The 16,334-nt window shown below is 37.1% G+C and overlaps 1 protein-coding gene across 3 annotated transcripts in view; it reads right to left on the bottom strand.

The window, feature by feature from the left end:
* Nucleotides 1-355: 355 nt before the first annotated feature.
* The window catches only part of STIM2 (stromal interaction molecule 2), a 67,886-nt gene continuing 51,907 nt past the window's right edge, over nt 356-16,334 (bottom strand). For 2 of the 3 annotated variants that reach the window (XM_040065619.2, XM_040065618.2), the window contains exons 4-12: nt 11,209-11,320; nt 10,411-10,526; nt 8,975-9,152; nt 7,867-8,044; nt 7,130-7,297; nt 6,593-6,693; nt 6,111-6,349; nt 2,340-2,541; nt 356-1,525 (exon numbers count right to left, since the gene is read on the bottom strand). In XM_040065619.2, coding sequence (XP_039921553.1) covers nt 1,045-1,525; nt 2,340-2,541; nt 6,111-6,349; nt 6,593-6,693; nt 7,130-7,297; nt 7,867-8,044; nt 8,975-9,152; nt 10,411-10,526; nt 11,209-11,320 — 1,775 coding nt within the window. In that variant the 3' untranslated portion in view covers nt 356-1,044. Of the gene's footprint in view, nt 1,526-1,917; nt 2,067-2,339; nt 2,542-6,110; nt 6,350-6,592; nt 6,694-7,129; nt 7,298-7,866; nt 8,045-8,974; nt 9,153-10,410; nt 10,527-11,208; nt 11,321-16,334 lie in introns of all 3 variants that reach the window. The other variant, XM_040065620.2, reaches the window with a different exon arrangement.

Genomic DNA, 16,334 nt, shown 5'->3' with positions numbered 1-16,334 from the left:
AATTGGAACATTCCCAAGCACAATAATGTTTCCAATTTATTATCTTTACCACAGTACAAACTTTCACAACCCAAATGTCCATTTTCTGTCAACCTGTAAACAAAAGCTACCATTCCCCCTTCTGATTCTGAGAGGGTGAATTTTTTCAGTCTTCAGTCAAGTTTCACAACCGTCTTGCATAAGGAATCAAGAGCCTGTTCTCTTGGTAATTTACTTTTTTTTTTTTTTTTTTTTTTTTTTTTTTTTTTTTTTTTTTTGGTTTTTTTTTTCTTTTTTTTTTGTTTGTTATACAGCCTGCAGTGAATTAAAATCACAGTGAAAGTCCTGGGAAAAAAATGATCTTTACAGCAGGACTTGAACCATTCTAATAATAAATGCATCTAACAAAGCTTCCCATAATAAAAGCATGACATTTCCATTTCCAGAAATCAAGTAATTAGAAATGCTAAATTCTACTTAAAAACCCCAAAAGATCTAAAAGTGAAAAGATTCATCTTCTCAGTCAAATACAAGTCTTTCAGTTTCACTTGCAGAGACTGTTCCAGTCTGTAAAACAGTAGTGCAATTCATTTACTTCTACTTCTTTTATTTTTGTTAAAGTCCGGTAGATAAATGTCCTATTTCTATGGAAAGATAGGAAGATGCTCCAGTAAACAAGAAACTTTGGCAAGCCCAGGAAGGCTTACTAGTCCATTAAAGCTTTGGAGTCCAAAGTGGCTTAAAAATGGTTTATGAATAAACTTTAAAAAGCCCAACAAATCAAATTTAAAAAAAAAAAAAAAAAAAAAAAAAAAAAAAAAAAAGCTGAAAAATACAAACTAAAAAAATAAAGGAATAAATAGGCAGAAATGAATGTAAACTGTCTGAACTTTTTAATGATTTCTCATTGACAGCTGGCACAACCGTTGACAGTAGAGTCATTAAATATAGGAGACCTACAGAGTATTCCATTAGGGCATCCAGTCTGGAATGCTCAAATGGAATTACATTCCTAAAGATTTAAAAAACAGAGTTCTTATAATATTAGGTTTTCTTCTGCCCACCTCACTTACACTTCTTCTTAAAGAGGTTTTTTATTTTTGATGGCTTTTTATTTTTTTCACCATTCTGGTAGAGGTCCTGTGGGATGCTGCTTATCCTCGGGACAGAAGCAGCTTCATGGCTGGGTTTACTATCACTGCCGGTTGAAGAACATGAGGTGTGACGAGGCTTTGGGACTGGGATCCCAGTTGAAAGCTGGTTCATGCTGCAAGACTTCTCCAGGATTCCATTATAAACTTTGCTTGCAGGACTAAAGATCATGCTCTTAGTTTCTGCCATGCCTACACAGTCAGGAGAGCCCCTAGAAATATCTGCAGTTAGAGAAGAGGAGTCTCCTGTAGATGATTCCTCAAGTGAGAATTCTTCTGGCGATACTTTCTGAGGAGAAATTGTCTGGTACATCTCAAGACTTGCTGGAGGAGACTGTTTTCTTCCAATGGATGAATTTAAGGAGTCACATTCCGAACCTGTTTCCTGTACTTCCCTGAGTCAGAGCAGAGAGAAGAAAAAATATAATGAAACTACAATTTCCTTCATACAGTTAAAAAGGAAATTAATATAGAATCAATAACATTAGTCTAAAAGCACCACCCGCACTTTTCCTTAGTAGTTAATTAAACAAAAAACAAAAATTTAAGTTAAACATTTGAAGTTACAACTTGCATTACGTAATTTTATTATCTAAACTTAAGGGAATTAGTTTGTGCAATCTTGCTTTTGTGGGCAGCAGCATCTGCCCAGAATCAGTCATTTGTATCTCACTTCAAAGAACAAAATCTATCTTTCTGGCACGTGAAGTCAGAAAAGTTATGAAACGAAAGAAGGAGATTTAAGCCTATCATATACAAAAAGTTTCTTCCGGACAAGTGTCCCTACCTTTCAACAAGCTCATTTGCTCCTTCCAAAAGGAATTTAACCTTTTCCTATGAGGCCATGTAACAAGAGTAGGTACACGCTCAACATGCTGTAAGAATTGTGTTACCATCCATCTCCTCTTCGCCCAGTAGCTGACATTGCTTTTGATCCTAGTTTCAGATGTAAAAGCCAGTAACATATTGTAATGGAGAATCAGGGTTAGTTCAGTGCACCCTGGATTGTAACATTACTTAACTGTATATGACATGCTAGCTATTTACATACACATACCAGACAAGAACTCTCTGCTCCATGTAGACTATATTAATTTATATTATCCTATAGATTACTTTAACTTTTGGCTTGCTTTAACCTCTAATTCTAAACTGTTAGTCTCAATAATCCTATCAAGAGTTCCAAGTGCTGTTTGCTAATCTCCGTACCATTGTTTATCAGCAGAGAAGTAAATGGCTTCCTCCTCCTCTTCAGTTCGATAGAGAGCTGGGCAGCTCGACACAGAAAGGATGTCAGGGTCAGGGGAGTGCAAAGCGTGCTGAGACTGTGGAGATGATGGCACAACACTGCGTCTTGATCTACACAAGCTACTGCTTCTTGCCAGTGTGCTGGGAGGTTTTACAATGGACCCTGAGGCAGAGAAAAAGCAAACCAAAACCCTCCAAGTGACATTGATGTTAACAGTATCTACTCTGAAGACTAAGTAGCAGATATCTGCTTCAGTGACAGTGATTTGTAAACAACTTAGACATTGCTTGACAGTTTCAGAGGAAGAAAGACTGGCACACCTCGTACAGTCTACAGTTAGATGAAGCAGCTAATCAAAATGCAACTGCAGAGATTTTGTGCCTGCAAGTATTACCCTGACCAAGTACACCAAAACTCTGGCCCACTAAGCTCTCTTGAGAACAAAAAGAAAGATTCTACTGAAACTCCCAACCCTTCATAAACTAAAAATAGCAGTGCTGAAATTAGCATGTTACACAATGTCCTGTATTTTAATTGTGTGGTGATTTGGAGATTAGAAGAAAATGTAAAAGTTTTGCAATGTCAGTATGACTAACTAAGCAGCCAACTGATCAACTACACTAGTTGAAATGTAGGTTAGGTAGAGAAGACCAATTTCATTCGTGTAACATGACAGAAAATACATAATTCAACCTCTTTTTAAGCTCAAGAACTTCCTTTTAGAAAACATTGTCTCTTGCCAAGCTAACTATGAATTTCTGGAAGCAAATATACTAAGAATGGGTGGAGACAGCCACACAAGACTTCATCAGCAAAGTACCCAACAGGAAGTGAAAAGCTCCAATGTTCCTAATCCAATTCCTCCTTCAAAAGATTATTAGGCAGCAATACTTGTACAGAAATAAATTTAGAGACCTATTTTCAGGCTAGCTGTTACAAGTCTCAGGATGTTTCATATCCCTCCTCAAACTGTCCCATGGAATGCATCACTGCTTATGTAAGATACACCAGACCCTTACTGGTGGTTCAAAATTGCTTAACAAACACAAAACACTAAAAATCCCTTCAATTATTTCTGTAGACAAGGATGTTTAGCCTGACAAAATACATTTTATTTTCTGCAATGCCAGTTTATCGTCACGTAAGTTACTGTTTCCTTCCTGGAATCTCAGAAAAGGACAAGTTGACCACTCTCTTTTAGTACAGGAAATCACAGCTTTCACTAAACAGTAAATAACTGCCCATTAGTGAACACGTAGATTTATTTCCACTCCTGAGCAGGAAAGAAAGGTTAGCGAGTCTCAACATGAGAGTTGTCATGTAACTCAAACTTCTAATTTTACTTTTGATGAATTCCCTACTGATCTTAAAAGCATGTTGGGAACTCAAATATCTTGTGTCATTACAAAAAAAATTCCTCAAAGCCCAAATATGAACTGAGATAAGAAAATAAGAATCTCTTTAGGAAATTTGTGCTACAGAACCGGGTAAATCAGATGCCATCCTACTTGCTGATATTAAAAAAAAAAAAAAAAAAAATTTGCACCATCAGTGAATTTCAAGAGAAATAACAATCATTTTGATTTTTTGTAGGTGTATATACACAGGAATATGAAGAATTCAGCTATGACAATTTAACATGTAGAATCTTCCAGTGCAAATGAAACTCACAAAGTCAAGGAACCAGCTGAATCCTATTCAGTCAATGGAAAAGTAGAAGTTTCACAATCACCTTCCTGCTGCAAGGACTTCTGAACTTGACTTCCAGCTTGAGATTGATCAAACAACTACATTACTTGACACAATATTAGCCTATCAACACAATTGCTCTGGCACAAAGAAGCCTGCCCAACAGTCCTCAAATTTTGTAAATCTTTTGAGTCCAAAGGATGCTGGAGCAAGGCAACAGCCCAGTCCACTTCAGATCCAGTGACTGGAATAGCCCCTTTCTTAGGTGACTTCCTGCACAATGCATTTTGCCTGAAGCCTCATGACCAAGACAAGCCATTCTGCTTCTGTCCTTCCTCGTGTGCATTTGTTATTTTTATCTAAAGGATGGGAACAATTCAGCAGTTCCTGAACTAACCTACAGTAATTTGACTCCTCAACACTAGTTTCAACAACAGATCATTTAGCATCTTTTCCTCTCCTTCCCCACTTCTAAGTGTTTCCATGTTTTATTTAGCAAATAGAAATTTTTAAAGCTAGTAAACTAAGGACTGGCTACTTCCTTCATCTGATAACTTTGACAACACCAGGTTCTCGTGCCTTCCCAAAATTCAGAAAGAAAAAAGGTTTTTGTAGTATTACTAAAATTCAGATTTACTTTCATCACTGAGAAAGAAAAACCTGCAAATGAACTGATCTTTGGCAAAAAGAAATTAAACCATAATGGCAAAAGCATACAGTAAAGTTTCAGCTAAGTATGCTCTTACAAACAGTACAGTTCTTTCCTAATTGTAGTTCCTTTGAATCAACTGCACTCTCTTCTCTGGCTTCACTTCTAAGCAAGAGCTAAATGAGAAGAGTGAAAAAACCCCACAAGTCTTTTACACTCATATCCAAGTGTTGGTATTGTAGACCATCTGGAAAATCATGACAATAAATGGAGCTCTTCATTCTGAAATCAGACCACAGGCTTCTCTATATAGAATTGGAAGCTTAACTCCAGGTATCCATATTTCATTAGGTCTCCAATAAATTTGTTGCTAGGGTTTAAATCAAAATATTTGCACTGAAGACAACTAGAGAAACAGCATTCCTTAAAAGTGATCAGAACTTGCAGTAAGTAGTGTTGCAAGAGGATTAATGAACTTTTCAATGTGGTCTGCAGAAAAAAAGGTTGGTACATTTAGAAGAAAAACAAGTGCCCAAGGCACACTAAGTGAAGCCAGCAAAGTGGTGACCTTATGCTATTTTAAAATACAGTTTGAATTTCTTCTGAAAATCCTATTCCTGGAAGAAAAATGTACCCACATGACAGTTTTCCTTCCTACTCCTACCTCAGCTTAAAACAGCTTGTTTGAATAGCTGCATGGGAGCTCATCTTTTTGACTTGCCTCTAGAGTCCAGTTAATCACAACCTCCACAAAACAGGCTCTTGTTCTGACACAATGACTCATGATACAGGGGTGGTCTGAATCCCCAGTGTATATCTTCTGATCATAGTTTAAACAAAGCTGGATTTCTCTCCCTCCAGAACTAGGCCTCTCTGACGGACACTCACAGTATCCAAACACAAACATTCTGCCTGAAAGCTTCCCTTGAACAACAGGATTTTGTTGCAACCACTAAAGGATGTGTGCAAGGCTATGTAGCATGGGGCCTCCCAAAGGATGTGATCTTCCTCATAGCTCAAGGAGCCCTGAACTAACTCTGTCCCTTCCACATGAAAGAATAAATGAGCTAATAAACTCAGCATTATTCATTACAAACCTTTGTCTAAGTACCAATCCAAGATTTATAAGCACTTTAAAAACCTTAGCTGAATCTGTCCCACTCTCCCACTGAAACAAAATAAAGGCTTTTTCTTCATGTTATCTTTATTGCAAAACCCAATTTCCCATTTATGTAAGTCCCACTAGATCTAGTATCTAAAATGCTACAAAGAATTTTGGTCCTTTTGACTTTGATCTAACTCTGTTTGATTTCAGTACTCTTCTCCCACTTGACTTGAAAATCCCATGCCCCCACAGCTTTTCCTCTTTCTTTTTACTGAGCTCATCACTTACCATGAAACTGTGAAACTATTGGAGGAGTGTCTTCATCTAAGTCATCAACTCCCCCTGCAATTGGATAGGGAGGAATGGAAACTCGAGGCATAACTACCCAGCTGTGATCAGAGTAGAGAGAGGAGGTCAAGCTTGGTAGCCCAGAATTGTGTGCGATTTGAAACCCGCAAATCTTCTCAATCTGTTGCCATCGATAAAGACGCTCTCGCAAACACGTTGTCAACTCAGAGAGTGCTTTCCTGAAGAAAGGCACATATTAAAATTACACACACTAAATTGATAAAGCAAAGCAACACATTCATTCCAGCATACCAGAAGATCCATTACAGCTGTTGAAATATTCACATTTTAGTATTCTTTAAATTGCTTTTCTAAAGTGCAAAATCACTAAGACACTCAATTCCATAACTCTTTAAAATGCCATTGTTCCGGAAGCAAATAATCACAAAAGAATATGCATCCTGTCCCGGTAACCCTCTTACTTTGCTTCAAGAATTTTATGGTCCACTTCATCCAGGGAGGAGCTGTGTGCAACATGTAACGTTCCAAATACGGTGCTTCTCTTCTTTTTTATCTTTTCTGCCTAAAAAACAAAATTAAGTGAAATGCATAAAACTAATAGCATACTTAACAGATGACAAGGGTTGATTACACTGGTTACTGATGTAATACGAGCTACCTAAATGTATGTCAGCTATAGAATAAGGGCCCATCCATTTGTTCCACTCTTCATCAGTGGAACAGTATCATAAGTCTGAAGCAAGACAAAACCTGGTTCCACCCTCAAGAAAAACCCATTCTCAAAAGAAGGGTGCACTCTACCAGAAGTAGGAGGAAGAAGCAGCAGCCACTGCAATTCACTTATCTTTCTAGAAGAATGTACATTATATTAAAAACTAGCAATTTTGACAGGTAGCAAACAATTCAGACAAGAAAAAATATCTGCATTGTGTTTACTATTTCATAGCTCTAGCAACAGATCAGAAAAATCTTTAAGTAGCTGAAGAATAATTTATTACCTCATCTTTAGCAATTGCTAATTGCATTTCTGCATGCTGTCTTTTGATATTGTAATATTGTACTTCAACTTCATGCGTTAACTGAAGCCACTTCTGCAAAGCTTCAGGAACAGACCAATTACTTCTCAACTCAAATTCCTTCTCAGCCTTTTTTAAAGCCATACGAACCTAGCAATCAAGAAGAAATAAAAGTGTCACCAAAAGTATCATTAGAACTAGCAGGTGAATTATAAGCACCTTTATAACCCACAGCACCACCCCAAAGCTTGACACTTGTGGTGTGTGCCAGCTGTTGTCAGGTATGCAGATCTGGCATCTCTGAAATCTAGCCCATGACCTTCCATATTTTTCCAAGGATATATAGCACTTAATTCGAAGTCTAAATATTTTTGTAAGATGATAATTTTTTTAGCATAATAAATCAAAATGTATTGGTGTTCAGATGAAACAAAGTGTCTCTCTCTCTTCTAATAGCAAGATTAAAAAAGCTTTTGTATATATTTTTGTTCAGTGAATCCCAAAATATTATAAGCTAATAGACAAAGTTTACAGCTTCTAATATTTTCTGAATTATTTTACTAGATAATGGCATGATTGACAGACAATCATTAAGCGCTCTCAGAATTTTTCCATTCAAATCTAGCATTTGGGAATGCTGCCTTAAGAACTACTGAGGATCTAATAAAGCTAGGACTGATTTTAAGTCAACACTAAATTTATAAACAGCTGGCAGATACCTGTACTAACTCTTCCTCTGCATATTTGAGCCTGCTGAGCTCACATTCAGCTCCCTCTCTCAATTCCCTTAGGCGATGAGCTTCACGTTTTGCATCATTGATCTCATCCATCATTTTGCGCTCCAGATTTTGCTTTTCAACAGCAACGTTTCTATTCTCTTCTTGTGCCTTCTCAAGCCTTCATAATTGAACAAAAAATATGAGAAAATACACAGCATATTTATTAAAAGTTGCAGTCCTCAGGATAACAAAATACATCCAGCAACAGGACAAGAGGCAATGGGCACAAACCAAAGCACATGAGGCTCCATCTGAACATCAGGAAACACTTTCACCATGAGAGTGACTGAACACTGGCACAGGTTGCCCAGAGAGGTGGTAGAGTCTCCATCCTTGGACATATTCAGAAGCCACCTGCACATGGTCCTAGGCAACCTGCTCTAGGTGATCCTGCTTGAGCAGGAGGGGCGGACAAGATGAACTCCAGAAGTCTCTTCCAACCTCAACCTCTCTGTGATAATAAAGACTCTGCAAGCTTCATGAATCAGCAATTACATCACACAATGTGATATCCACTCCAGGCAAAATACCCAAACTTTTAAGAGAACCATCATTAAAAGTATAATATCAAAATACAAGTCTCTATAGACAACTGTGTTACAGGTGCACCACAGACTATCAACTCTCACACTGCTATATACACAACAGAAACTAATCAGTTCAGGTCTGTTTCAATCTTAAAAGCTTAAAAAGACAAAAAATGTTCCCATTCCCATGTATCTAACTATTTAAAGTAAACTGTAATTATATGACAATAATAATACATATTTGCAAATCTGTAGGAAAAAAGACTGAGCCTCTATTCTCTGTCTTCATCCACAAGTTTGTATTGCCTGCTAAAATATCCAGGAGCAATCTCTACCCAAGAAATCAGCACCACTGAAATCACAATTTCCATGCAAAGGAAATATGAACAAAATCCAAAGGTAGTTAATGCAAAAAACCTAAGATTGTAAAGGGTGTCCATTTTTGTTTAAACTCAAAACAAAAGGACAACTTTTTTTTTTTTTTTTTTTTTTTTTTTTTTTTTTTTTTTTAGGTTTTATACCTTTCCTGCAAGTCAAGAAGACTTTGCTCTGCTGTTTGGAGACTTTCTAAGTCCTTCATCATTTTTGTGATATGTTCTCTTGAGGTTCTGTTCTGTGTATATGCAAACCAGCAGCCTCCAAAACCAATAACTATAGAAACTGTTAATATAAAATCCTTCATCCAGTTGTGAGGGGGACCTGTGCAGAGAACAACACCATTATTAACTAGTTCATTGATACAGACAACAGACTAAAGACTTCCCCCCCCTCTCCCCAGCTTAGAAAGTTTCAGAACCTGATGCTAAACAGAATTCTAGCTCATTTACCTCAAACCACCTCCAACAACTACCTTTCGAATGTATTCCACAGCATTTTCCGTACAACATAAACAGCTGTGCTCTAATACAATTTACTTAATCTATACTAAAACATTCATTAGACTGAGAAAAGCTTACTAAATCCCTTTACAAGTACATACTCTATATCTTTATTTAGAGTTATAATAGAGTGCCTCAATTGCACTTTATCAGGCCAGTAGGAGGAGTAATTAGACTTAAGCAAGTTCTCCCCAGTCTGCACCCTCTTGAATACCCTCTGCTGAGTTAAAAATGAACTCAGAAAATATAAAGTACATTTTAAAATGGTAACAGCAGCATTTTTTAAAAGTAAAAGCTGGATTGTCAAATTATCATATCCAAGATTCACGTAACATTTTTGTTAGTACAACTTTTATAATCATTTGCAACTCCATAAAGACAGTTTTTGCAACCATTAAAGGTCTAATACAAAGCTTTTTTTTTTCCCCAAAAAATCCCCAGCTCAGATCTGGCCTGACTAGTTCAGGAACACCTGACATGCACAGTACCAGAACAGAGCTGTAACTGTGTCCAAGCAGGCATGCTGAGCATGCAGAGCACTGGTGATGTGGTATGGACATGGCTGCATAAGGTAAAGTGGGTCAGATGTGGAACTCCTGCATTAAATTTAACTGCACTTAAACACAAGTATGCACAAAAAATGCAGATGATGGATTTGCATCACCATTTCCTTTTTTCTGCTTGGGGAAGGTCATCCCCTCTCATTTCAGCATCCCAGCTGCGCTGTCCAAGCTAACTGAGCAGTGAATGTAACCTTAGCTATAAATGTAATTTAAACTGTCAAAAATATTTAGAGGACACTTCTTGTGACACAAAAGCCAACATCCATCTGTCAAGTGGGGTTATACTAAAATTTCTACGTGATCTTACATACAGAAGTGAACCTTTGTTCTTCAAAGCACCTAAATAACCTTTTTTAATTCCTTGCAGAGTTTCACAATGCATGCCAAGCAATCAATCAGCACATCCACAAAATAGATATGCTGTCCTATCTACAGTATCAAATGTCATGGAAAATATGCTTTGTTGAATTCTTACAATCAAGAGATAAGAAAAAAAAACTCCAAAAAGTTACTAACGGGTGAGAGGTCCAAATAAAACAACATCCAAGGCTTTAAGCTGAAGCTTCTGTCTATGGCTCCGGTCAATTATTTTCAAGTGAGAGATCATGAAAGCATGTTCATTTACTGCTATCCTGTTAATGACAAGACAAAACGTTACCTATTCCATAGACTACATGCAGAATCAGCCTATGCAAAAAAAAAAAAAAAAAAAAAAAAAAAAAAAGAAGACATCAATAGCATTTCCCACAGTTATATAGATTACAGGTATGCAATTAAGAGTGAGAAATACAATACAACAGTAATGCTATAAAAATGCATATCAGCATGTGGCAAAAGAAGAAAATTAAATAATTTAACTATTCTTTTCTTTCCAGAAAAAAATCATTAAATAAATCCATTTAGCATAGTTAAAGGTATATTTACAGACTTGTGACATCAACTCCTAAATACATACAATTCTCAGGTGTGGTATTTATGCTCCAGGAAAGGTACTTTACAGTTACATTGTTGTATATGCCCCTACAATAGATCAGAAGATGTTCAAAAGGAAGTTTGCTACCACAAAGAATCATGTGACCTTTGATAAGAGCTTCCACAGAAAGAAATAAAACTTTTATGAAAGCTGTATTTTGAAATATTCCAGCAGAAAAAAAAAAAATGCAGCCACCTCTTCAAAACTGCAGGGACACTTCTCTTTTCTTGCATAGGACTGTATCTTGTTAGACTTTAGGTTCACACAGTTGTTCCTACCATATAGATTAATGCAGCAACCTATGGGGAATTATCTGAAACTACTCCAGAAGATATATTCACCTGGGAAGTGTTGTTCCATTGACATTGCTGTCTCTAAAATTCTTTTCATATTGGGGCAATTCAACAAAATCTGAGAGCCACTGAAGAGTGTCTTCTTGAGTCCAGTTATGAACTGAAAGAAAAATTTAATTACCTCACATTTTTAGTAAAAATCAACAGCTTAGAAGACAAGCAGTTAAAAAAGCAGATTACAAAAACCAAAAGAGTTTAGCCAACTATAATTCCAGAAAAATTAGCATTACCAAGGTGTTTCTGGCATTTTGCCTTTTTCATTACATGCTCCCCTGTGAAAGCTTAGGCAAACTATAAACAAGCAAGCATGGAACCAATAGAAGTACTTCTTTATTGAAACTTTCACAGAACAATTTAGTCTTTTGCTTTAGTTTAAATCAGGACAGGATCTTGTGACTTTCATCTGCTTAAACTGATTTCAGCCTCAACTCCTTTGTCCGTGCTATCCTTGCAGAACTAAATACACGAGCTGGTGCTGTAACCATTTGAGGCAATATACCAAGATCTTTCCCAGGATGATGCCTTAAGAACTTGTTTTGACAAGAATTTTCTTAGAGGCTTATGCTTATTAACCACAAAATGGGAGCTGACAAGACAAGGAGAGAGGAGACTGAAAGACAACACCAAGAGACAGAAGAAATGGAACAGGAAAACTATTAAATCTCTCTCAAACATGGCCAAGAAGAGTAGAATTGCATGCAAAAATGGTCTAAGAAAAAATACGTAGCAAATAATTAACAATTTTCCTTAATAACGGCAACACTCTACCTAAACATTCATAGGTACAGACATACTAAGAAAATATTACCCATAGATAACACCAAAAAAATTAAAAAAAAAAAAAAAAAAAAAAAAAACAAACAAACAAACACCACAAAACACCACATTTCCGTCCCTTACAGGCCAGCTGCTACAGTTTACAGCTTCACACTGACAAAATTGAAGGGAAATTGTTCACTCCATTTATGAGTCTGTAAACTCTGTCTGCATTTGAAAGAAACAGGGATAGCCTCCTTCTGGACAGGCATGTATTCAAATGAAAAGCTGAGGGGTTTTTTGAACGTTTCTTTATCTAGAACTATTTGCATGTGAGTGCTGGGCAGAGATTATCACTAGGACACATTCTCAGTGGTGACTTTTGACAATAATCCTTTAGAAAGCACTGCTGAAAGCTTGACAGGTAAAGCTGCAGGCAATGGAAATTTTTATGAGTTCAGATTCATATTTCAGTTCACACTGCAACTGAAATAAGGACTTCTAGGTCTCTTGTCTACACTAGCACAGCTGCAAAATAAGCTTAAATGTTTCAGATTAACATTCCAGATAGAGGGAGAAAGAACACATTTCACAGACTCAATTACAGCTTCAAGAAACAAACTCACAGTACAAATCTCTTGTTATCTATCCATATGAATGGCTACACAACCTTCCCAGTATGATATCCCATTTCTTTCTCTCCTTGTGAGCTACAGTCAGGTATTGATTTTAAACAGATTACGTTTTGTCATATTACTCTAAGACAAAATGTCTGGGCTCCATTTATAAACAGGTAGTTTTCCCATTGCAAAGATTCTTAACTGTTTTGTGAATAATAAGCCATCAGATTAACAAATCATTAAAAGTCATTTGACTCTTCATTACAAGTCTCAAGAGTGGTAAAATCATCCAGAAAAATATTACCTTAACTGCATTCTAGAAATATGTTCATAGACTGGTCCAAAGTAAAAGCACTGATTTGTTGTGACATGATGTCTTGGATTATGTAACCTAAAAACGTGTATTTGATTTCATCTGTTGAAAGCTGGTTTTTGGGAGATGTTTTATCCTTCTGACTCCAGGGGGGAGGGGGGCGGATGCCTTCTGATAACGGCCCAGCCATTAAATCCAGGTGGGGCAGTGTTTCTTATGTCTTTCACCACCCCTCCATCCTCCAGGGGGACATCTTCTGATAATGGTCCATTAGGGCCCACCAATGACATGACACATTCCATCATCCCACTGTGAGATGCTCCACCCAGTGGGGGAGGAGCCAGCTGTTCCTAGCTAGATAAAAACTGGGACTGAAGAACACAAGGGATCCTGTTTTTTCACTGGATTCCCAGAGGAACACTGGACCCATCTCATCACCACTGGACTTTCTACGGGACCATCTCTACTCCACAGAACCACATCTGTTACTCCAGGAGGATTTATTTGGACTGCTTCCAACACCCTGACCAACAAGGTGCCAGGTTGTATCCTGACTCTGTCAGGGTTTTCCAGGATTTTTGTTTGCTACCTTGCTTGTTTTATTGTACTACTACGTTTGTATTTTCTTCTTTTTTTTTTTTTTTTTTTTAATATATTCCTAGTAAAGTACTGTTACTCCTATTCCCATATCTTTGCCTGTAAGCAAATTTGCCCTAATTGCAAAATTATAATAATTTGAAGGGAAGGGTGTTTACATTCTCCATTCCAAGGGAGGCTATACCTTTCCTTGGCAGACAACTGTCTTTCAAAACTGAGACACATGAGGAACAAAAACACCTAAAGTAGCCACTACGCACTATCACTGACAGGACAAAACACTCAATTTCAGAAGCCACACAATTCACTGAGCTTGTAAGTTGGGGAGAAGGGTTAAAAACACCATTGAGACTTTTCACTTCTACTGCTGAAAGATTCTTGTAGACACTCTGCCAAATTTTACATAAATTTATAGGCTTCTACAATCCAGTAGTCATATTAAACATATTATTCTGGAAGAAATGAGGGACACATTTAAGTGGCTTACCATAAAGTAAATCACATCTGTTGCACTGCTTAGACTGGTGTGACATTTTCTTTATACTCTATCATGGAAATTTTCCCAAACAAATGAAGTTATATTCTGGAAAAAGTACTTTATTATTCATTATCTATCACTGTATCAGATGCCTGCATGAGTACAGAAACTGCAAAAAGAAGCAACCACAGTTTATCCTAAATTAGAACTGAAACCTATATTTTCTGTGCTCTTATACTTTTACTCATTTATTAAAAAATAATATCATTTACTTCTTCATTTATGTTGTGTTCCTTTAACTGACCACTCAACCATTTAAGCTATGAATATTTACTGTCATTTCTTATTCTGGGATGTCAAGATCTGAATCTCTTCTCACATACATATTTTGCAAGAACTTTAGATTTATTATGTAAACTAATTCTTCATGCACACAAGTCCAGTGCGAGTGACTCCCAAGTTTTCCAGGTGGACTCAGACTCTAAACTAGACTGTTCTTCCTTTCCTATTCTATCAGTCAATGAAAACACTCAGATTGTTTCTTTTTGTTCATAATTTCCATATGCCATAGATGGGAAGGAGTATTACTTGACTTGTCTCCAATGAAACTTCATGACATACATACACGTTTCTTCTACAACAGCATGGAGTGTTGAAAAGCAAACTGGCCTTTCTCCGCAAGAAGCACACATAGTCAACTGAAACACGACACAAGGTAAGTGTGATATACCAGATGCACTGAAGGGCAAGCAGGCCAGCTGAAATTCATAGTGATTAGCACTAGCAATTAGAATGTGCCAACTCCCACTTATTAGCTGAGGCTGTAATTTTTCCTTAGTTTAATCACCAAAAAAGAAAGCGGTACTTCAGACAGCAGAGTAGCAAGTCACAATTACTATAAGTTAATGCATAAGGCATTACAGAGTAATTATGACATCCTTCTCTCTCACACCTTGTTTCACAAAGAGATACCTTCAGAAAGAGAATGTCAGCAACATGCTTTGGGCAGGCAGGTATAGAAAGCACAATGTTCACACCCCAAAGCAGCACTCAGTCTCTAGACCTCCATCAGATATTTTATTTCAGACCACAAGTTTGAGTTTGGGGGGCTTTTTTCTACTTCTTTTCAACTGTTCTACCAACATACCTGAAGGTGAAGACAGCAGAAGTAGTTTTAAACTGGCCCTGTATTAAAGCTTCTAATTGTTAACCCACATTAATTAGATGATCATGCTATTTACCAGTTTTTTGTGTTAAGTTTATCATATCACACAAAAGGAATCAAAACTTAGTTTTTAGGACCTTCAGCAGTATGCAGCATTATGTAACGCATCCTTAGCCAAGCCAAGCTGCTTGCATGTAATTCCAACTTCCAGATATTTAAAACCTGAGACAGCAAATGATTAGAGAGCAAGGCAACCACAACATGTTTGTGGTATGCAGTTTAGTCCCAGTTACTGCAAGAACACTTGTGCAGTAGTACATCAGAATACAACAGGTGATCACACATGCAAATATAGAGCCTTTTTTGTATCATTTTACCCTAATAAATAATGTACCAGACTTTAGTTCACCTTCTATTTTCCACAGAGGAAAAGAGAATTGGGGGGCAGGAAGGCAAGGAGAATGTTTCTTTGTATTATAGGGCAGTCTATAGGAGATACTATACATTAAAGCTCCAATATGCCATAATGGTAAAAAAAGCTACTTTTTTTTTTTTAAAAAAAAAGGTTGTTTGTGACAACTAGGTTTTGATAGGATTCAAATTAGTCTGACAATAACCAAACATTCATGAACTCAAGGTTTGACCTCAACAGTTTTTACTTCACTGCAAAATCAAGTTCCAAGGGACAATCCTACATCACTAAGAATGCAGTATCCAACCCCACTCATTGAGACAGGTCAGAGAACTATCCATTTGAAGGCCCTGGACTGATTTTACAGCCCACTTGCTACTGAGACTGAATACCTATGCCCCGCTCTTCAGACAGCAATTTCACATGACCAGAGCCCATTACAGGGGCAAAAAGAGAAGGCAGGTGCCATTGAGTGAGAGAACTTCCAAAGATAATTGCACAAAGTCTGGTATTCAGACATCAAACCAAATGCTCCCCTGTCCCCTTTTCCACACTCAAAACTACTTGCAGAAAAAATACTGGAGATGCTCCCTTGGTATCAACCCAACCCTAGCTACTAATGCCACTACTGAATAGCTGAAAAGACTCAGTACTACATGTATAAATACTGCTTAGTTAGAAGAGGAGGCAATCAAAGAATACCATACAACAAGCATATACTGGCATTTACATTTAAATAACAGCAACACCTAGTAACAGAAGTCAGAAGACTT

Source organism: Hirundo rustica, chromosome 5 (assembly GCF_015227805.2).
Source record: "Hirundo rustica isolate bHirRus1 chromosome 5, bHirRus1.pri.v3, whole genome shotgun sequence".
Classification (NCBI taxonomy): Eukaryota; Metazoa; Chordata; class Aves; order Passeriformes; family Hirundinidae; genus Hirundo; species Hirundo rustica.
Note: the sequence above shows the minus strand (reverse complement) of the source record. Positions and strands in the feature narration are given on the sequence as shown.